This window comes from Notechis scutatus, chromosome 14 (assembly GCF_049901735.1).
Source record: "Notechis scutatus isolate UNSWTSFEM ecotype Mainland chromosome 14, rNotScu1.2, whole genome shotgun sequence".
NCBI classification, from domain to species: Eukaryota; Metazoa; Chordata; class Lepidosauria; order Squamata; family Elapidae; genus Notechis; species Notechis scutatus.
In genome coordinates this window covers 5,663,466-5,684,823 of record NC_142022.1, presented here as the reverse complement: position 1 = coordinate 5,684,823, position 21,358 = coordinate 5,663,466, and the positions used below count along the sequence as shown (strand labels likewise).

Genomic DNA, 21,358 nt, shown 5'->3' with positions numbered 1-21,358 from the left:
TCACTAAACGGGGCAAGACGCTCGTTGTGATTGGGAAGTACGCCTGAGCCTTGACTTAACAACCACAGTTGAGGCCCAAATTTCCGTGGCTAAGGGAGGCGGTGCTTAAGTGAGTTCTGCCCCATTTTACTCCCTTTCTCCCCGCAGTTCTTAAGTGAATCACTGCAGTTGTTAAGTTAGACATAGTGGGCAGGCTCCGTTACGGTCATTAAGTGGAGGTCTTGCCCATTCATCGGAGTCAACAATGGAAGGAAAACTCCAGATTAGTTATACCCTAAAATAGGGGGTTGCCAACCTTGTGGACTTCAGGGACCACCAAACTCATAATTTTAAATCCCGCGGACCAGAGACCCTGGAAAAATCCCCAAAAAAGTCTGCAAGAAAATTCCCCGCCCTGTTTTCCTACCGATCGATCGTTCTTTATTTGGGATCGCTGGATATCGTCTCCAGCTCCGTTCTCGGGGTGGAGGGGAGAGAGAAAGAGAGACTTTTGGCTTCATGCAAGGAAAACAGCAGATGCAGCAGAAATCTTTCTTTCTCTCCCTCAGACTCCATCAGAAATGAGTCTTTGTGAGACTTGTCATGCCACCACAGCCTCTTGGAGCAGGAGGCCTTGCAGGGTCCCAAAGACTCATTTCTGGTGGGGTTTGGGGGAGAGAAAGAAAGACTTTGGCTGCTTTCCTTGCGTGCAGCCAAAAGCAGAAGGAGAAAGAAGCGGAAAGAAGCAGCCCGGTGGCCAGGCCAGGCGAGTGGGGCGAGTTCCCCTCCACCATCCTTTCCCCCCTCCGCTCACTACCTCGTGTTGTTCACAATGCAAGCGATGCAAGCCTTGTGTTCCCACAGACCATGGATTAATTGCTTTGGGGGTGACATTTCTCTGTGGACCACCAACATTTTCGCGTGGACCACCAGTGGTTCCCAGCCCATTAGTTGGCGACCACCGCCCTAAAAGACAGCTCTATTCATACTTTATCATGCCGGATGCTGTGATTTTTATTTTTATTTTTTAAATGCCAGTCAGGGAGGTAATAAGAGAGTCACCTTTTTGGATGGATACTTTTCGGATAGATTTGATTCACTAAAAACCTTCCCTAAATTCACCCTACAGTTTCCCAATTGATCCCAACCAATGCACAACATCACAAGCCCCAAATCAAAAGGGGACCCCAGGACGCTGCAAGCGTCATAAATACGAGTCAGCTGCCAAGCCTCTGGATTTTGATCACGTGACCAGAGGGATGCAGCAAAGATCATAATGTGAATAAACAGGCATCAGTCACTTTTTCCCCATTGTAACTTCAAACAGTCCCTAAACGAATGGTTGTAAGTCAAGAACTACCTGTTGTTATACCCCCAAATTCTGTCGGGCAAAATCACACCCTTAAATCTCTTTATTGATGTCCTTCCACTGAATTGAGTTAAACTGATGCAGCTCCTTTCTCCCCCCCCCCGTCAGGTACCAGTCCCCACGCCGTGGTCAACGTGTCCGTGTGGCCCCTACGACAAGCAGTCAATGTAACCTGGGAGCCAGGGTTTGATGGGGGTTATTTCCAGAGATTCAGCATCTGGTACACGCCAATGTAAGTCTTTGGGGCCATTCTCGGTCTCCGTCTCAGCTGTCCTATTTCCCCCCTTTCCCCCCCTCTCTCTTTCTGTCAATATTAAAAATACTTTCCAGAGGTTTCATCCCAAAATCCCATCTGTATTTCTGTTGTATGAAATTCGTCCCTCTGTTTTAAGCTGGCATTGGGGTGGGTGGGTGGGGGCTCCATGTTTTTCTCTTTTTTTTTAAACACACTTTTGTTTCAAAAAATTTGTATTAAGTTATAGAGTTACTATAAAATACAAAAGTAAATAGAAGAACAGTGGGAGGGGAAAAGGGGAAGTGAAGGGAGGAAAGATAGGTAAAAGGTAACGGTTCCCCTTGCACGCACGTGCTACTCGTTTCTGGCTCTAGGGGGCGCTGCTCATCTCCGTTTCAAAGCCCGAGAGCCAGCGCTGTCCAAAGACGTCTCCGTGGTCATGTGGCCGGCAGGACTAAACACCGAAGGCGCATGGAGCGCTGCTCCCTTCCCACCAAAGGGGTCCCTATTTTTCTACTTGCATTTTTTTGTTACGTGCTTTCGAACTGCTAGGTTGGCAGAAGCTGCTGGGACAAGGAACGGGAGCTCACTCCGTGATGAGGCGCTAGGGATTCGAACCACCGAACTGCTGACCTTTCTGATCAACAAGCTCAGCGTCTTAGCCACTGAGCCACCGTGTCCCTTAGGAAAGATGGCGGGGGGTGGCAGGGAAGAGAAAAAGAAGCATTGACTTCTGACTCTGTTACAGTGAAACGAGGCATTAACATCAAATCACAGCTTTTTGCTTTTCCATCATGGTGCGAACGAGTCGATTCTATAAAGATCTATCGATCTAATCCAGGGGTGTCCAACCTTGGCAACTTTAAGACTTGTGGACTTCAACTCCCAGAATTCCTCAGCCAGCTTTGCTGGCTGAGGAATTCTGGGAGTTGAAGTCCACAAGTCTTAAAGTTGCCAAGGTTGGACACCCCTGATCTAATCTGTAAAACCCAAAGTCGGAGTTACATTCTTGTCCACATGGAAGAGAACGTGGAAAAGAAGCGGCTTCCCCGTGGAAGCGAAAAGTACTTACGTTGGTTTTTTTTTGTCAAAGCGGGTCCATTTTTTTGCCATTTCCGCCAACTTGGCCAACCCTTGTAGAAATCAAACTGTCCTTCCGTGTGACATCACGCTGTTTGTTTGAATGGTAGATTGAGACGCCTGAACCGGCCCCACCACGACTGGGCCTCGTTGCCGGTGCCTGTGGGGGCTTCCCACATCCTGGTGGAGAACCTCCGGCCAGATATGAGCTACCAGTTCAGCGTCTTGGCTCAGAACAAACTCGGCAGCGGTCCGTTCAGTGAAATCCTCTCCATCGCGCCTCTGGGTGAGAAGCTGTAACCGCTATATGCTCGGGGGCGGGAGGCTGGTTTCTTCCAATTCTAATAACCAGGGTTCTGGTTAGCCTAGACAAAGGAGATAGGTAGGATAGCCAGGCCTTCTAGGCCTGTGATGGCGAACCTATGGCACGCTTGCCACGAGTGGCACACAGGCCATTTGTACCAACATGCGAGCCGTAGCAAAGTTACCTCATTGCGTGTGTGCGTGTCTCACAGCTGATGTTTCCAGTTGGTTTGAGGCCTTTTTTCAGCCTTCCAGAGGCTTGGAAAAAGCTTTTGCAAGGCTTTTCAGGACGAATTATAGGCCCATTTCGTCACTTCCTGTAATACCGGAAGTGATGAAATGGGCCTATAATTCACCCTGAAAAGCCTCTGGAAAGCTGAAAAAGGCCTCAAACCAGCCGAAAAATGAGCTGTGAGGCGCAGTGCAGGTAAAGGGGTGGTGGTTGGGGATTACGTGCATATGGGCAGGGGGCATGGGGGGCGCATTGCATACTGGGTGCTGCAAACGAATGCATGTGCGTTGGTATGTGCACAATTTTTGGCACAGGAGCCCAAAAAGGTTAGCCACCACTGTTCTAGGCTGTTGACCAGGTCAAGAAAGAGTCCCAAGGGGGATCCCGAAATACAACAAGTCCTCAACACAAAGTTGACCACAATGGAGTCCAAAAGTTCTGTTTGCTAATAAGCGAGACGGTTGCTAAGTTGAGTTTTGCTCCACCTTTCTTGCCACCGCAGCTAAGTGAATCGCCGCATTTGATAAGTTAGTCATCTAGTTGTTAAGTGAATCTGGCTTCCCCATTAAATTTGTTGGTCAATAGGTCGTAAAAGGGGACCGCGTGACCCTGGCACAATGCAGCCATCATAAATATGAGTCAGTTGGCCAAGCGTCCGAATTTTTTATTGCGTGATCACGGATCGTAAGTATGAAAAACGGTCATCAGTCACTTTTTTTCAGTGAGTGTTTTTTCCGGCGAGACCGGTCTTACCAGGGCAACCTGGTCTACCCAATTAGGGGACGGAGCATACCGCTTCCGCTTTCTCCTTTCAGCCCCAATCCAGGAGCCAGAAGGGAGGCAGGGAGGCGCTTTCGCGACAAATTATTTCCCTTTATTTGTCTGTCGATAACGCAAATTCAACCCTTTTTCTCAGTGCCATTGTAACTGGCAATTTAGTTTCACAAAACAAACTGTTGTAAATCGAGGAACTGCCTGTAGTAAACACAGAATTTTGGGCTGGCTTTGTCCCAGAAGAAAATCAAGGCAGAATTTGCTTTGAGTTTCTTTCTCACCCGTCCCTCTTTCCCGGGACTGTGGAATCTTTTTCTGCAGCTCCTTCAGGAATGCGTCACTCATTTATCACCAAAATCAGGTCTACGTTCCTTTATTCTAACCTTTATAAATAAGATGGATATGGATTCATCGGGCCAGGGGGTGCCCTCATAATGTTTCTGACTTCCCTCTTGGGGTGCATGGTTGAAAAGGCAAACGTACTGCATCATGCCAGCGTGGCTTAACTCCACATCCAAGTGACGTGGAAAGCCAATCCGTCAGTACACTGGTAGTCCTCAGCTTATTGATCACAGTGGAAACCAGAATTTCCATTGTTAATCAGGGTGCTTTTAAATGAGCTGCGCCCAATTTTTTGACCCTTTTTTAGCCACGGTTGTTAAGCGAATTGCTGCAGTTGTTAAGTGAATCACAGCCATTAAGCGAATCCAGCTTCCCCCGTTGACTTCGCTCGCCGGAAGCCGGCTAGGAAGGGTTGCAAACGGTGATCGTTTGGGATGCTGCAGGTATTGTAAATATATGCCGGTTGCTAAGCACCCAGATCTTGATCAGGTGACTGTAGGGATGCTGCAACGGTCATAAGTGCGCAGACTGGTCATAAATCATTCTTTTTTTTTTTTCAGTGGTATTGTAACAAACGGTCACTAAACGAATGGTTGTTAAGTCAAGGATTACCTGTATTTTGCAAGAGTCAGCCAAGGAGGAAGACCTCGAAAGATCAAAGCAATCGGCGTCCTTCCTCAAAGCAACCCTCTTGTTCTTCCTTTTTTCAGGGGTCCCCACTCAGGCTGCGCCCCCCATCCTTCCAACCACGGCCTCCCTGGTCTTCCTTCCCCCACCCCAGTTCCTGAGATCCAACGAGACCACACGTGGGGTCCTTCTCCTGTGGGAACCTCCGCTCCACGATCCTACAGCCTTAACGGGATATTCCCTGGAACTGCGGCAGAATCGGGGGAAGTGGGAGGTGCTGAGTGGCTCCATTCCCAGCTCCGAGACCCAATTCCTGGTGCCTGGACTCATCAAGGTGAGTCTGATCCCAGTTCTACCTTTGCAAGCCCCTGTTTTTTTTCCTCAGCCCCCAGAGGGATGTGGGTTCGCATGAGGAAAAGTGTATTTATTTAGCACAGTGTTTCTTAGTGTTGGCTACTTGAAACTGGGTGGACTTCAACTCCCAGCATTCCTATGTCTGACTAGGGAATTCTGGGAGTTGAAGTCCACCCATTTTAAAGTTGCTAAGGTTGAGAACATTAATAAAAACTCAAAACGAGAGCGTTTTATCCAGTTCAGCGTTATCTGCTGGCCCTATTCCTCCACCGTTTATTTTTATTTGCGCACATAATGCCTTGGTCTGTTGCTTGCTCGTCACGGTGAGATAGCATCCACTTTGGCGGGCGGACCTAATGTCCATCGGCTAATTCTTCCCCTTTCCAACGCAGGATACCTTCTATGAGTTCCGCCTGATGGCCTTTGCCGGCAGCTACATCAGTTACCCCAGTAACGTGGTCAATGTTTCAACCACGGGTAAGTCCGGCGACACCTGGCATATGATGGGCTAGTCAATCTTGATGGCTAGCCAAGGATGCGGTTCAACTTGATTGAATTGTCTGATTGAATCTAAAACTCTGTTTCTCAATGCTGGCAACTTTCAGAAGAGTGGATTACAACTCCCAGAATTCCCCAACCAGCCACCATGCTGGCTGGGGGATTCTGGGAGTTGAAGTCCACCCATCTTAAAGCATGCTGGCTGGGGGATTCTGGGAGTTGAAGTCCACCCATCTCAAAGCATGCTGGCTGGGGGATTCTGGGAGTTGAAGTCCACCTATCTTAAAGCATGCTGGCTGGGGGATTCTGGGAGTTGAAGTCCACGCATCTTAAAGCATGCTGGCTGGGGGATTCTGGGAGTTGAAGTCCACCCATCTCAAAGCATGCTGGCTGGGGGATTCTGAGAGTTGAAGTCCACGCATCTTAAAGCATGCTGGCTGGGGGATTCTGGGAGTTGAAGTCCACCCATCTCAAAGCATGCTGGCTGGGGGATTCTGGGAGTTGAAGTCCACCCATCTCAAAGCATGCTGGCTGGGGGATTCTGGGAGTTGAAGTCCACCCATCTCAAAGCATGCTGGCTGGGAGATTCTGGGAGTTGAAGTCCACGCATCTTAAAGCATGCTGGCTGGGGGATTCTGGGAGTTGAAGTCCACCCATCTCAAAGCATGCCTGGATGGGGGATTCTGGGAGTTGAAGTCCACCCATCTCAAAGCATGCCTGGATGGGGGATTCTGGGAGTTGAACATTTCCGGAGTTAAGAAACCTTATACTAAAAGAACCTCGTCTGTTGCCTGTTGACATAGAAGTAATTCTTCATTTTTCTAAAATTCCGAATTATATTAACAGTTTCAGGAAAATTTATCCCTCTCTTTATTTTTTATCCCTACTGCTACCTTGTTTGTAATAATCAACCTCTTTTTTGATTTAGCTTTGCCTCTGCTCCTAACTTTTGTCATAGGACATATCACTTCAGTAATGCTTTAGTTATTTAATATTTTATACAATTGATAATACTTTAGTTACCAATTTATTAAATAGGCTGAGCCTTGGGCAAGAAATGGCCTGAATGAGTGTCAAACAAGCTTGGTGTGTTGTATATGAATGGTACATATTTAATTCAGATGCTGAAGCTCAAATACTTTGGACACCTAATCAGAAGTGTGTAAACGAAGACTAAATCATCCAGGCCAAAAGTATTGACAACGATTAAATCGTGGCAATTGGACCAAAGCTTGTTAATCTGAGACGTTTCGTTACTCATCCAAATAACTTCATCAGTCAAAATAGAATTAAAAAAAAAAACTAGGCAGGGAGTTAGAGAGTCGTTGGAATGTACTAACTATAGCCAACTACTTTCTGACTAATTTTTCTTATTTTGACTGAAGTTAGTTGGATAAGTAACAACATTTGGTCCCGTTGCCGTAATTGAACCTTTTTAGATGCCTAATCAGAAAACTTTGGAAAAGACCCTGAAGTTGGGAAAAATGGAAGGCGAAAGGGCAGAGGATGAGATAGTTAGATGGTGTACAGGTAGTCCTTGACTTACGACCACAATTGAGTCCAATATTTCTGTTGCTAAGTGAGACAATTGTTCTGTGAGTTTTGCCCCATTCTACGATTTTTCTTGCCAGTAGTTGTTAACTGCCATTGATAAATTAATCACACAATTGTTTAATAGCAATAGCACCTAGACTTGCTTTACAGCCCTCTCAAAGCAGTTTACAGAGTCAGCCTTTTGTTCCCAACAATCTGGGTCCTCATTTTACCCACCTCGGAAGGACGGAAGGCTGAGTCAACCTTGAGCCTGGTGGGATTCGATCTGCCAAATTGCAGTAGCAGCTTGCAGTATTGCACTCTAACCACTGTGCCACCGAGGCTCCTTAAGTGTCAACTCATAAAATGTTTCTCTGGTCTTTTTAGAGTTGCCAACAGAAAGGGAGGGGGGAGCAGTGCGGCAGCTTGCAAACCGAAATTGCATTCCATAAATGTTTTCAAAGATAGTAACTAGGTGACTGAAGTTTCTGCCGTGCAAAATTCTAACTGGAGAGCTTGATTGTTGACTCTTGGCTATGGAGGTGTCCTGTTGGAGAATATGAATTATGATACACCCAGGGGGTGGGGGGGAAACCAGGGTCAAGGGAGACAATGAATTATATGTCTCAGAGTCAGCTACACCCAGGCAGTGCCGGCATGATAACTCCCAATAAATCCTTTCGAAGCTTTGGAAGTTTGGCTCGAGACTCATGATGCTGGAATCCGGACATTAAGTGAATCTGGCTTCCCCCTTGACTTTGCTTGTCAGAAGGTCACAAAAGGGGATCGGCCTGACCCCCGGGACACAATGACCGTCATAAACATGAGTCGGTTGCCAAGCGTCTTGAGTGTGGATCACACCCGATCATGGGGATGCCGCGAAGGTCATAACCGAAAAACGGTCTTAAGTCACTTTTTTCAGGGCTGTTGTAACTTTAGATGGTCACTAAACAAACCGCCGTAAGGCCGAGGACCACTTGTAATTGACACAAGGAACATGGATGTGGGCAAACTCCGGAGATGATGGATGACCGAGGAGCCTGGAGGGCTGTGGGTCCATGGGATCGCGAAGATAAAGTGGCCAAACGACAACATATTTGATTGCTCTCGCTTTGCTTTGGCGTCCGCAGGGATGGAAGTGTACCCGTCTCGCACCCAGCTCCCTGAGATGCTACCCCAACCTGTGCTGGCCGGCGTGATTGGGGGCGTCTGCTTCCTGAGCACGGCAGTCATCTTCAGCACCATGGCCGCCTGTGTCATGAACCGGAGGAGACAAGCCCGTCTCCGCAAACGCAGGCAAGGTAAGAGCCGCCCCCAAAAGTGGACCAAAGCAACTGGACCAAAGTTTATTAAAATTGGGGCTTTTTTTTTTTTTTTTTTACTCATCCAGGTAACGTCTTCAGTCAAAATGAAAATTTTGGATAGGCAGAAAGTCGTCGGAATAGACTTAACTCTTGCCATATTGACTGCGAGGGTGGGGGAGGAGTTTATTGAGGTATTAAGATTTAAGAGCTGACCAGCAGCAGTAATAGCTGCCAGCTGCTATAAGTCTGATGCAGTTATAAGACTGATGAATCCGCATAGTATGGTTTTTTTTTTCCCTTTAAGACTAGGGATGGGTTCTACCCCTTTAAGAGGTGTTTATATAAAGAAGCCATTAGAGGGCGTGTTCTCTCTCCTTGTGTCGGTATTCATTGCAGAGTTCTCCGTGTAGAGTTAAGAAGAAGATTGATTGCTTGTCAGGTATTTTGCCTATCACATATATTTCTGGATAGGTCTTGTGTATAAACTACTGTTAAATGTCTAAGTCTCTTGTGCGCTATGTTTTTGCTCCTGGGTTTGTCTCATAATGGTAGTCACGCTGCAAACACTCTGATAGGTTTCTCCCCAAAATGGAAATCAATATGTAAACGCTCAATCATCCAGGCTGAAAGTATCTGAAAAGTTTATTTTCTGACTTTTAGGGAGGAAGCCCCTACAGTCTGTTTGGCAACAGTTAGTACATTCCCATGATTTTCATTTTGATTGGATGAGTGACAAAACATCTCTGTTTTAATAAACTTTGGTCCAGTTGCCATGATTTCAACTTTTGTGATACTTTTGGCCTTGGATGACTGAGTCTTCAATTGACGTACAGGAGAAGGAGGAGGTATGGTGGACAGCCGTTTGCTAAACTGCCTATTCTGAAATCGGATTAACTGAGGAAAGGATGTTTGGGCATAATGTGGATTTTTGAGCTTCAGAGAATCTTTGTCATATTTATTTCCTTCCTAAGAAAGCAAGAGGGAATTAGGAGCTGTTGTTTTTCAATTGGGAAAAAAACACAGCTAGCAATATTACTGTCGCTTTTTCCGCTGCGGAACGCTGGATAGGCGGCATCTTCTTCGTGCCTTGGTTTTCCTTGGGGGGAAAAGAGCCATCAGTGGAAAGCCAGCATGTTCCAAGACAGTCACAAACATGGGTGTGAAGTCTAGCCTTGTGGGGGGATGCCAACAAAGCCAAATCGGGATGTTGGGTGAACCCAAGACTTTCCATTAGAAATAATAACAAGCTTTGCGTGCAGAAATGACTTCCCAGAATGTCACTGCACTGGGGATGTTTGACCTCCAAATGTGGAGTCCACAGTCATTCCCAGGCCAAGTCAGATTTTAGGCTGGCTGCTTCAGGACCATGGAAAGCTCCGAGGAAGTGAGTTGTAGCCTTCTCCCCTTGAATCGCTAGAGCATTCTGGGAGTTGAAGTCCATCCCTCTTAAAGCATGCTAGCTGGGGAATTCTTGGAGTCAAATTCCAGACATTAAAGCATGCTGGCTGGGGAATTCTGGGAGTTGAAGTCCAGACATTAAAACACACTGACTGGGGAATTCTGGGAGGTGAAGTCCAGACATTAAAACACACTGACTGGGGAATTCTGGGAGGTGAAGTCCATCCATCTTAAAGCATGCTGGCTGGGGAATTCTGGGAGTTATGTTAAAGTTGCCACAGTAGAAAAACACTGACCCCAAACACTCAACTCACTATGCCACACTTCACACTGGCAGGTCAACCCTTCCCTGTGGCTGTTATGAAAGCCTCTTGGGAGAAATCTCACCTTGGACTTTGCAAACACACACACGCGCGCACACACTCACATTTATATTTACTAGGCATTATCTTATTTTTTTTTCCTGCACTTTATACCTAATATAAATTTGATTATTTTAAAAAAATGGAATGCAATGGTTTTTCTTGTTCATTTCCGCTTTTTAAAATCCTGCCATTATTTTTATAAATAAATCAACACGGCAAACATGCACACAACCATCCTTCCTCCTCCTATTTTCCCCACAACCACCACCCCTGCAAGGTGGGCTGGGCTGGGTCTTGAGGGATCTGGGAACTCTGGTCAAAAGCTGTGTGTGTGTGTGTGTGGGCCTGCAGGTTGCGGTGTGGCAATTGTCCATCCCACTGCCAGATTATTGATTGCCTCGTTTTGTGTTCCTCCCTGTGTAATTCCCCTTTTGTGTTCTCATGACCTTCCAGATCTACCCATTGTGTTTTCCTCCACCAAGAAGCTTCTCTCTACGCAGTAAGTTGCACCGTTGCGTTACTTACCCTTCCTTTCCCCGGTTGCTTCTGCAGAGCCGTTCCCTCTTATCTGCTGTCTTTTTTTCCTGATAGAAGAGAATATTTGTAGCTCAGGCGTCAGCACTGATGACGTTACCTAGTTGGGTCATGAAACGTCTGCAAGAAAATAAGAGAAATTAGAGAGCATCAAGGAGCCCAGTCCTCCTCCTCCTCCTCCTCCTCCTCCTCCTCCTCCTCCTCCTCCTCCTCCTCCTCCTCCTCCTCCTCCTCCTCCTCCTCCTCTCCTCCTCCTCCTCCTTTTAGCAAACTCCACACTCTTCTAGTACTGATGTTATTACCTAGTTGGGTAATGAAACGTCTGCAAGAAAATAACTAAGCTCAGAGAGCACCAAGGATCCCATAGTTATCCTCCTCTTCTTCCTCCTCCTTCTCCATTCAGCAAACCCCACACCCTTCTAATACTGATGTTGTTACCTAGCTGGGTAATGAAACGTCTGCAAGAAAATAATCAAGCTCAGAGAGCACTAAGGACCTCACAGCATTTTTTTTTTCTTTATTAAACAGGGGGCTATCATGCGATGGTGGGGGGGGTATTCTTTTCCTCTGTAATAAACCTTTACAGGTAGTTCTTGATTATTGCAGTTCCCATGTGCTCACCTTTCGCGACTTTCTGACAAGGAACATCAATGAGGAATCCAGATTCATTTAACAACCGTGTTTACTGACTTAAGACAGCAGTTTTCCGATATTTGGGGGGGCTGCTACAGGAAGGGGGTGGGTGGGTCAAGCTCTTTTCCAAAGCACCAGGCAAGGAATCATGGATGGAAACTGAACAAGGAGAGATTCAACCTGGAAATGAGGAGACATTTTATGACAGGGAGAACAATCAACCCATGGAAGGAAAGTTGCCTTCAGAAGTTGTGGGAGCTTCATCCCTGGAGGCTTTCAAGAAGAGACTGGACTGTCCTCGGTCAGAAATGGTGTGGGGTCTCCTGCTTGGGCAGGGGGTTGGGCCAGATGACCTACAAGGTCCCTTCCAACTCTTAACTGCAGCAATTTATTTAAGAACTATGGCTCCGGTTAGGGAAAGTTGTGATTGGGTGGAAGAACCACTTGCTACAGTTAGTAAAAGAAGCCATGTCTCTCTCTCTCTCGCTCTCCCTCTCCCTCCCTCTCTCTTTTTTCTACCTACAGGCATTCAACAGGTACAGCTAGCCCGGACAGCATTATGAAGCTGAAATTTCAGGGGTCTCCCTATCAGAGTCTTCGCCGAACCCTCTTGTGGGGCGAAAAAGTCGGCCGCAACCTCAGCCTCGATCTCTCCGGCGGCCAGGCCATGAACAGCCCCAATTATGTCCTCTACGAGAGCCACGTGGAGCAGCCGCTTCCTCTCGAACGCATTTCCCGTGGTCCCGATGGCCGCTTCGTGGTGCAGAGCGAGGAGGCGTCCCGAGAACACCAGAGCCCCTTCTCCCACCTGGAGAACGGCGAAAGCCCACCGGAGCCCTATCTCCAGGTCTTCTCCTCTCCCGAGGATGCTGGATGGCACCATGGTGTCCACCTGAGAGCCAAGAACACCAGCCAGGCCCAGCAGGAAGCCAAGGCCTCCGGCCATCGCCAGGGCCGTTATTTCGACTACAGCAGCAGCAGCCTGGCGGAGGAAGGCGAGCCCTTGCATATCGTCAACATCAGCCCGGTGGCCGCCACGTCATACGGCGCTGTCCCGGAAACCCTGTGGCTCCGGGACAATGTGGTGGCCTCTTCTCCATCGTCCTCGCCTCACCGTACATCCCAAGTGACTTCTCCGTCCCCGAGAGTCCAGGCCGGCGCGAGTAATTCGGCTCAGAGTGGGATCCTCCAGTATCTGAGCTTGCCCTTCTTCAAAGAAATGAATGTGGACGGCGATTGGCCGCCGGAGGAGAACGAGGAGGAAGACGGACTCTCGGGGGAGACCGTCGACCACGAGCCCGGTCTGCTGGGCAGCCCCCGGAGGTCTTTGGTTCCAGACCAGGAGAGGCCAGCTAGTCCGATCTACATGGACATGGAGGCCGATTGGAGCTCCGTTCAGGATCAGCTCGCGGAAACGTGCTTCCTCCGACTTCCGGATCCCGATACGGGCCCACCGAAGACGCCTTTGCCGGGGTCCCTGGCTTGCCCGCCGTACCTCTGTTCCAGGACGGAGAGCCCACCGCCGAAGGATCAAGGATGGTTATGCACGCTCCCGTCATCCTCACCCTCCTCCCAGCTCCTTCCGGATTGCCCCCAGGCTGAGCTCTCCTGCCTGGACTTCCCCTTGCCCGAGCTGCCCCCCGAGAAACACAAGTCGCCCGCCGCCAATTTCCCACAATCCCTCCCCTTGGAGAAATTCCTGAGGGGCAGCCTGACCAGCCAAAGCAGCGGGCGGGGCAGTGGTTCTTTCCTAAGACCGCCGTCGTTGGCCACCTCCGTGGCGGGCAGCTACCTCAGCTCCCCCTTCGGAGAAGCGCCCAGTTGCCGAAGCAGCTCCGTGGGAGAAGAGAACAGATCCAAAAAGGAGAATTTAGCAGCTGTGTTGGAGAAAAGGTGAGGTCGAATCCTGGGAGGGTCGCGAGGCTGAGCCTTTTGTTAGGTATCCATTTTGTTTCGGATGGTCCTAAGGAGGAGGAGTGCGAGGTTCAAGAAACAAAAATGTTAACAAGTTTCTAGTCCTTAAGACTGAGCCTCCCTCTTTAGGAACTCAGAGGCGACCTCTAAGTGGAATTGCAACCTCCCCTCTGTAAATTCAAGGCATTTTTTCCAGAGCTAGGTTGGGCCCGGAGAGGGAATTATTCGTTTAAGCTTTAATTAACTGGGTGTTGGCTGGCTTTGAACAAATCTTGGTTTAATCACAGAAGACGGGAATCTGTCTGGTACTCGGCTGTTATGATCCAGGCCAGAAGAGGAAGCAAATTCTCTTACGTTCTAAAATTGGAAGGCACAGCTACAGAAAACGTAGATTTTTTCCCCCTTCTTTTGTTATTATTTAGCTCCAGCCCTGAATTTTGGAAAGCGTTTTTGAGGAATTTCAGTCTGCTAAGTCGAAGTAGCAACATCCCTCAAATAATAGGCCTTGAAAAGAGGTTTGCGATTTTGCAATTTAACTCAGACACACACACCCCAATGACTGACTGGATCCAGCCAGGATGTGCAAAACACACACCTGTTCAGATTCCAGACAGCAGTTCACCCCTTACACTGCGTTGCCTCAGAACTTTCCTTGTTTATTTCCGCCTCGTCTGGCGTGGTTGTGTGAACGCAACTTGCTTCAGTTTCCTTTTGAGTTTGGCTCAGATGCTAAACATTGATCCGGTTGTGTTTTGGGAGGTGTTGAGGGTCTTTGGAACGGGGAGAAGGGAAAAAAAAGTTATGCTTATCCCAAATTTTGGCTCTGACAGATGGAAAAGAAGCTGCTATTCCCAATGTATCCACGAGGTGGGGATGTTCCTTGCAAAGCATCTTTTCATTGAAAATTTGAGGGCCCCCAGATTCCATTCTGCAGTAGGACCTCAACTTATGACAGTTTGTTTGAAGTTATGACGACACTGAGAAAAGTGTGACTTAGACGGCTCCTTGCATTCCAAGCAGCGTAATGTCATCCACCCACCACCCACCCCAATTGCAATCTGGGTACTTAGCAGCCAGCTCACATTTACGATGAGTCACCCATCCGGCTTTCTTACCTAAGGCAGGACTAGAACTCACCGTCTCCTGGTGATTGGCCCAAAGTCACCCAGCTGCCTTTCATGGCTAAGGCGGGACTAGAACTCACCATCTCCTGGTGATTGGCCCAAAGTCACCCAGCTGCCTTTCATGGCTAAGGCGGAACTAGAACTCACCATCTCCTGGTGATTGGCCCAAAGTCACCCAGCTGCCTTTCATGGCTAAGGCGGAACTAGAACTCACCGTCTCCTGGTGATTGGCCCAAAGTCACCCAGCTACCTTTCATGGCTAAGGCGGAACTAGAACTCACCATCTCCTGGTGATTGGCCCAAAGTCACCCAGCTACCTTTCATGGCTAAGGCGGAACTAGAACTCACCATCTCCTGGTGATTGGCCCAAAGTCACCCAGCTGCCTTTCATGGCTAAGGCGGAACTAGAACTCACCGTCTCCTGGTGATTGGCCCAAAGTCACCCAGCTGCCTTTCATGGCTAAGGCGGAACTAGAACTCACCGTCTCCTGGTGATTGGCCCAAAGTCACCCAGCTGCCTTTCATGACTAAGGCGGGACTAGAACTCACCATCTCCTGGTGATTGGCCCAAAGTCACCCAGCTACTTTAATGGCTAAGGCGGACTAGAACTCACCGTCTCCTGGTGATTGGCCCAAAGGCACCCAGCTACTTTAATGGCTAAGGCGGGACTAGAACTCACCGTCTCCTGGTGATTGGCCCAAAGGCACCCAGCTACTTTCATGCCTAAGGCGGAACTAGAACTCACCATCTCCTGGTGATTGGCCCAAAGGCACCCAGCTGCCTTTCATGCCTCAGGCAGGACTAGAACTCACCATCTCCTGGTGATTGGCCCAAAGGCACCCAGCTACTTTCATGCCTAAGGCGAACTAGAACTCACCATCTCCTGGTGATTGGCCCAAAGGCACCCAGCTGCCTTTCATGCCTCAGGCAGGACTAGAACTCACCGTCTCCTGGTGATTGGCCCAAAGTCACCCAGCTGCCTTTCATGGCTAAGGCGGAACTAGAACTCACCATCTCCTGGTGATTGGCCCAAAGTCACCCAGCTACTTTAATGGCTAAGGCGGGACTAGAACTCACCGTCTCCTGGTGATTGGCCCAAAGGCACCCAGCTACTTTAATGGCTAAGGTGGGACTAGAACTCACCGTCTCCTGGTGATTGGCCCAAAGGCACCCAGCTACTTTCATGCCTAAGGCGGAACTAGAACTCACCATCTCCTGGTGATTGGCCCAAAGGCACCCAGCTGCCTTTCATGCCTCAGGCAGGACTAGAACTCACCGTCTCCTGGTGATTGGCCCAAAGTCACCCAGCTGCCTTTCATGGCTAAGGCGGAACTAGAACTCACCATCTCCTGGTGATTGGCCCAAAGTCACCCAGCTGCCTTTCATGGCTAAGGCGGGACTAGAACTCACCGTCTCCTGGTGATTGGCCCAAAGGCACCCAGCCAGCTTTCATGCCTCAGGCAGGACTAGAACTCACCGTCGCCTGGCACAAAGGCACCCTAGCTAGCTTGGTATCCAAACAGGACTGGGATTCGGGGTCTGCTGCCTTCAATTGTTCCACCACATTGGCTGTCTGAGTGATAACCCATTTCTAGATTTTCATTTTCCTCGCCTGTCTGGCTTACACTTCCCTGGTCTCTTCTACTAGGAGGAACACCTCCGTGGATGAAAACTATGAGTGGGATTCGGAGTTCGCTCTGGAGTCGGAATTACTGGACGCCTTACAACTCTATCGGAGCGGAGACCCCAAAAGGCCCATTTCCACCATCGCGGCCCACGACTTGGAGAAGCAGAGTAAGCTGATCTCCCCAGCGTGTAGGAAAGAACGCGTTCCGAAAAGGGATTTTATTCATGAAATTTTATGCATTAAATTAAATTTGCCCCCTAAAATTAAGGGAGGTCTTAAGATTATGAACGTCCCTTGGGACAGTGCTGAACACGATACAAACAATCGAAAACAATTGGAAAACAATCTTTTAACGACCCCATAATCCCTTGCAGGGTGGACATCTGAGCAACCAAATGGAGCTAGCAGAGTGCTTGAATGGCCGGATGCCCTTCCTGTCACCAGTGCGGAGTTTTGTCCAGCAGATAATATTCTCAGTGTGCCCAGAGAGAGAAATAGCTGCCTCTACCTAGGATCGAACTTACTGCCTCCTGATTAGGAGGCGAGAGCCTCTAGGGCACCGTACCACTCCCTGCACAGGACCTAATGATAATGATTAAATTAATTAATTAATTAATTATTTTATTAAATAAGCTATCTGACCTCATTCCCCCAAAGGATGGGTTTAACGTGACTTGAACCTGTGTCTTCCTCTTTTGCAGGCTTCAGAGATTCAACCGAATCCAGCAGAACGTCTCCTACCAATTCACAGTCGGTCGGCGCCTTGGACGGGTCCAGCTCTCCGTTGCCCTTGGCTAGTCCCGAGGAGCGTTGCGCCGCCCTGCGCAAGGAATTCCTCGCTTACCGCCGGCGGCGAGAAATGATTCAGCAACGGCGGCAGAAGAGGGACCCCGGCGGGAAGGAGGAGCGGTTTGAACAAGCCACTTTATTCTGAAATCCCCTCCTCGGGATTTTTTTCGGCGGGACAATTTGCCCTCCGTCCACAAGAGGGCAGCTTTGGGACAATCTGAATGCTAACTCTGGCCTCTAGAGGCCTGCAGGAGAACTTTTTCTAACTTCAAAGTTCCAAAGATACCAGGCAATTTTTTTCAAAAAAAAACAATTTTTTCCCCAAATCTCTGGAGTAATTTATCCAGGCAGGAAGAAAAATACATTGGCGCCACCCTTGCGGATGTCTTTGTGCGTAAACCTACGTGTGATTTATTTTCAGCCGGATTCTAGATCAGAAGCAGCAGGTGATGGGATGTTTGGTAAATGGAGGCTTTGCTGGGGAACAGGAAAAAAAAAAAAGAGAACATTTTACCAAATCTTGGCGTCTTGTAAATTCTTAACACACAAAATAGCACGTAATTTAAGAGCTCAAATGTTGAGTTTGCCATTGAAGGTGTTAAAAGTAATTTGAGAATTGATCTAGGGCAGGGGTGTCCAACCTTGGCAACTTTAAGACTTGTGGACTTCAACTCCCAGAATTCCTCAGCCAGCAAAGCTGAGTTGAAGTCCACAAGTCTTAAAGTTGCCAAGGTTGGACACCCCTGATCTAGGGGCTTGTTTGAAGGCAGGCGAGGGAAAGAGGGAAATTAAATTGAGTGGAGGAGATTGGATCTCCTCCCCCAGCCCCAAAAATCCCAGCAACCGGTTTGGGCATAGCCATGGTGGGAGGGCTGGTTTTTTGTTTTTTGTTTTGCCTTCCCAAGGGTCCAGAGGCTTTTCCTTGCGCCTTTGGGAGGGCGAAAACGGCCTGCCCCGAGCTCCGGAAGCTGGAAACAGGCCCATTCTGGACTTCCGGAAGACCTGTTTTTTCACCCTCCCAGAGCCTCCGCGCAGACCCTATACTCACCTGCATCCAAAGTGGACCACGTGAAAACTCAGGGGAGGAGAGGAGAAGGGTGGGTGGGGCCAGCCGGTCAGTTCAACTACCGGTTTGGTGAACCAGGTGCAAATTTGGTTCGTCCAAACCGGTCCAAGCCAGAAGAATCCCACCACCCCTGCCCAGTCCCGATTCACTGGCTCTAGTGGTCAGCGATGATGGGAGATATAGTCCCACAGCATCCGGAAAGCCACAGGTTCCCAGTCCCCAAGGACTTAGGACCATGGGGCAAATATCCAAATTTCGGCAGCAAATAGAAATGCTCCTTTCATCTTCCCGTTTCCCCATTCTTAAAATCCCAGATTGAGAATTATTAAGTTATGGCTGGAGCAGATAGGCAGCCTCTATAGGCGATAACAGTTTTGAAGAAAGAATTTTAAAAATTAGGAATAGAGAGTAAAAAATATTAAAGCCCGAAGGTTAAAAAAAAACAACAGAGAGCCTAAACTTCAAAGAGTTGCTCACCCGCTGCCTTCTTTTGAAGCTGCACCCCGAATTTCAGGCTTGTGACGGAATCGGGCCGCTGCTCTTGAAATGGAGCCTCCAGCTGAAGGTGCAGTCTCAAAAGAGGCTCCCCCCCCCCAAAGCTTTTGAAATCTTTGTGCCTTCTCAGTCAATCATGGGGAGTCCTCCACTTACGACAACAATTGTGAGCTTTGCCCCCGTTTTACGACCTTTCTTGCCACAGTCGTTAAGTGAACCACTTGCAGCTGATTCATTGGGAACCCGGTTGTTCAGCGAGTCCCCATTGACTTGGCTTGTTTGGAAAGTGATCGCCGTCTCACACACACACACACACACACACACACACACACACACACAGAGGGACACTGCAACCATCATAAACGCGAGTCGGTTGCCAAGCCTCTGAATTTTGATCGGGTGACCACGGGGCTGCTTACAACGGTCCAAAGTGTGAAAACTGGCCATAAGTCACTTTTTTTTTCCAGTGCTGTCGTAACTTTGAATAGTCCCTAAGAGAGCTAGTGTAAGTCCAGGTAGACCTGTATGGGTAGACTTTAACCAGGGGTGGAATTCTACCGGTTCGGACCGGTTCTATAGAACCGGTTGTTATGATTCTACACAGTTCGGAGAACCGGCAAATCGTGTCCCTGGCTGGCCTCGCCCCTCTCAGTCCTCCCCTCCCCTCCCTGTCCAGTCAGTCCTTGTTGTGCGTGCGCAACATTGCGCACATGCCCAACATCGCTGACTGTGTTCTTCCCCGCCCAGTCACTTCTTAAGGTATTTCTTTTTATATTTTTCCTCCCGACGATCAGCTATTCCTATGATCAGCTGTTCCAGGATTCCCCTCACTTACTTACTGCTTCACCCAGGAGTCCCAGGAAGGCAAGAAATGGAGGGGGGGGCACAGCAAAAAAAACAACAACCCACCCCCTCCATTTTTTGCCTTCCTGGTCCCCAGGGGGTAAAACACCCCCAAGGAGGCTTCCCTGAGGCCCAGAAGGCCCCAAAAATGGCCGGGGAGGGGGGTACTGCAAAAAAAGAAAAAGAAAAAACCACGCCTACCCAAAAGTAAAGTGAGTTTTGCAACACTCCACGCCTTTCTGGCCACAGTTGTGAAGTAAAAGGCTGGAGCTTGTTAACCTAACAACCGCAGCTGGTCGAGGATTTACCTGTAACAGAGAGTCAGAACTCTGGACCCCCCCGAGATGCAGAAAAGTTGGGTGGTTGCAAAGGAATAGAAATAGAGCTGGAAGGGACCTTGGAGGTCTTCTAGTCCAGCCTCCTACTCAAGCAGGAGAAGCTATACTATGGCGACTCACAAGGGTGTCCTGCGTTGCGTTGGAGGCTGTCAGAAGTGCTCCAGAGTTCATGGGGAATCCTCAGCTTGCGCAGGATCTGGTCGCCAGCTGCAGGCCAGATGTGAATCAGGGGTGATGATACTCTTTAAAAAAAAAAAAAAACAAGGAACCTGCCATTTTCAGTTGTCGGTCAGGGGAAGTGTGACTTATTTCTGACTCACAAAAGCTGCTTCAGGGTGTGTTGCTTCGGGAGCTTCATCCCTGGAGGCTTTCAAGAAGAGACTAGACTGCCCTCTGTCAGAAATGGGGTAGGGTCTCCTGCTTGGGCAGGGGTTGGACTAGATGACCTGCAAGGTCCCTTCCAACTCTTCATCTGTATCCGTACAAGACCATCCTTGGCTTAACGACTACCATCGAACCCCAATTTTTGGCAGGCAAGCCTTTTTCGGCGAAGCCGTGCTTCGTTCTGCTTCATTATTTTATTTTTTTGCCATCGTCGTTAGGCAGATCGGTGCCGTTGCTAAGTGAACCTTGCAGCGGTCCTTCCCTCCTTGACTGTGCTTGCCGGAAGCTGGCTGGAAAGATTAAACAAACGGGGATCACTCGATCCCAGGATAGCGCGACGGTCCCAAATAGGTGCCTGTTGCCAAGTGGATCCTTAATGGGTAGACAAAATTGACCTGGGGGATCTATTTATTTATTTATTTTGCAAAGGCTCCACGGATTTGATAACCCAAAGCAGGAGTGGGGGGATGTCTCCAAACTTTAAGGCTTGTGGACTTTCCAACTACCCAGAATTCCCCAGCCAGCCATGCCAAGGACGGTTGCCAAGCTAGGGAATTCTGGGAGTTGAATCCCACAAATCTGAACATCGCCAAGTTTGGAGGCTCCTAGCCCAGAGCAACGATAATCGTGCTTTTTCCTTTGTTCCCAGCCAGCATTTTACGATTTGGGGAGGGGGGGGTTGCACCAGAGAGGACCTAATCCCCAGAGCTGCCCCCCCCCTGGCATCTGGGAAAGGAGGGTAGGGGCTACAATGATGTCATTGGGAACTGCATAGCTGAAAGCTGACGTCTGCCTCAAGGAATGCGGCGAGCGAAGGGGGGTGGTCCTTTCTGTTGTGTTTTTAGCTTAATTCTTAGTTTTTAGCTCCATGCTTCTTCCCTTCAACTCCCCTCCCCGTCTGCCTTCAGCCAGGAAAAGAAAACAAACAAAATCCAGTTTTAGCAAACTTTTAAAGCTGCCCCAAACTTTTAGAAAAGCGGGATTTTTACGGGGCTAATTTTTGGCTGGGAAAGTTGCTCAGGGCTGAATCCTGTTCCTTCACCGCTCAGTTAGAGACAGGATTGAGGTTGGATGACCCGGGCGGTTGGGGAGGAGGCGGGGTGGATTTTGGAATTCGTTTCCTGTCTTCCCAAATTTGGTTTTGTCTGGCAAGTGACGTGCATCCCGAAGGGATGGAGGAAGGCCGGAGCTGCCCGGAGGGGAAAAGGAGGGAGGGA

The 21,358-nt window shown here is 48.9% G+C and overlaps 1 protein-coding gene across 3 annotated transcripts in view; it reads left to right on the top strand.

The window, feature by feature from the left end:
- Positions 1–17,414, top strand: part of IGSF9 (immunoglobulin superfamily member 9) — a 39,216-nt gene extending 21,802 nt beyond the window's left edge. For all 3 annotated transcript variants that reach the window (XM_087943565.1, XM_087943563.1, XM_087943564.1), the window contains 9 exons: positions 1,457–1,580; positions 2,774–2,949; positions 5,025–5,275; positions 5,688–5,772; positions 8,457–8,627; positions 10,847–10,892; positions 12,086–13,453; positions 16,248–16,393; positions 16,928–17,414. In XM_087943565.1, the coding sequence (XP_087799691.1) occupies positions 1,457–1,580; positions 2,774–2,949; positions 5,025–5,275; positions 5,688–5,772; positions 8,457–8,627; positions 10,847–10,892; positions 12,086–13,453; positions 16,248–16,393; positions 16,928–17,160 (2,600 nt within the window). In that variant the 3' untranslated portion in view covers positions 17,161–17,414. The remainder of the gene's footprint in view (positions 1–1,456; positions 1,581–2,773; positions 2,950–5,024; positions 5,276–5,687; positions 5,773–8,456; positions 8,628–10,846; positions 10,893–12,085; positions 13,454–16,247; positions 16,394–16,927) is intronic.
- The last annotated feature ends 3,944 nt before the right edge of the window (positions 17,415–21,358 follow it).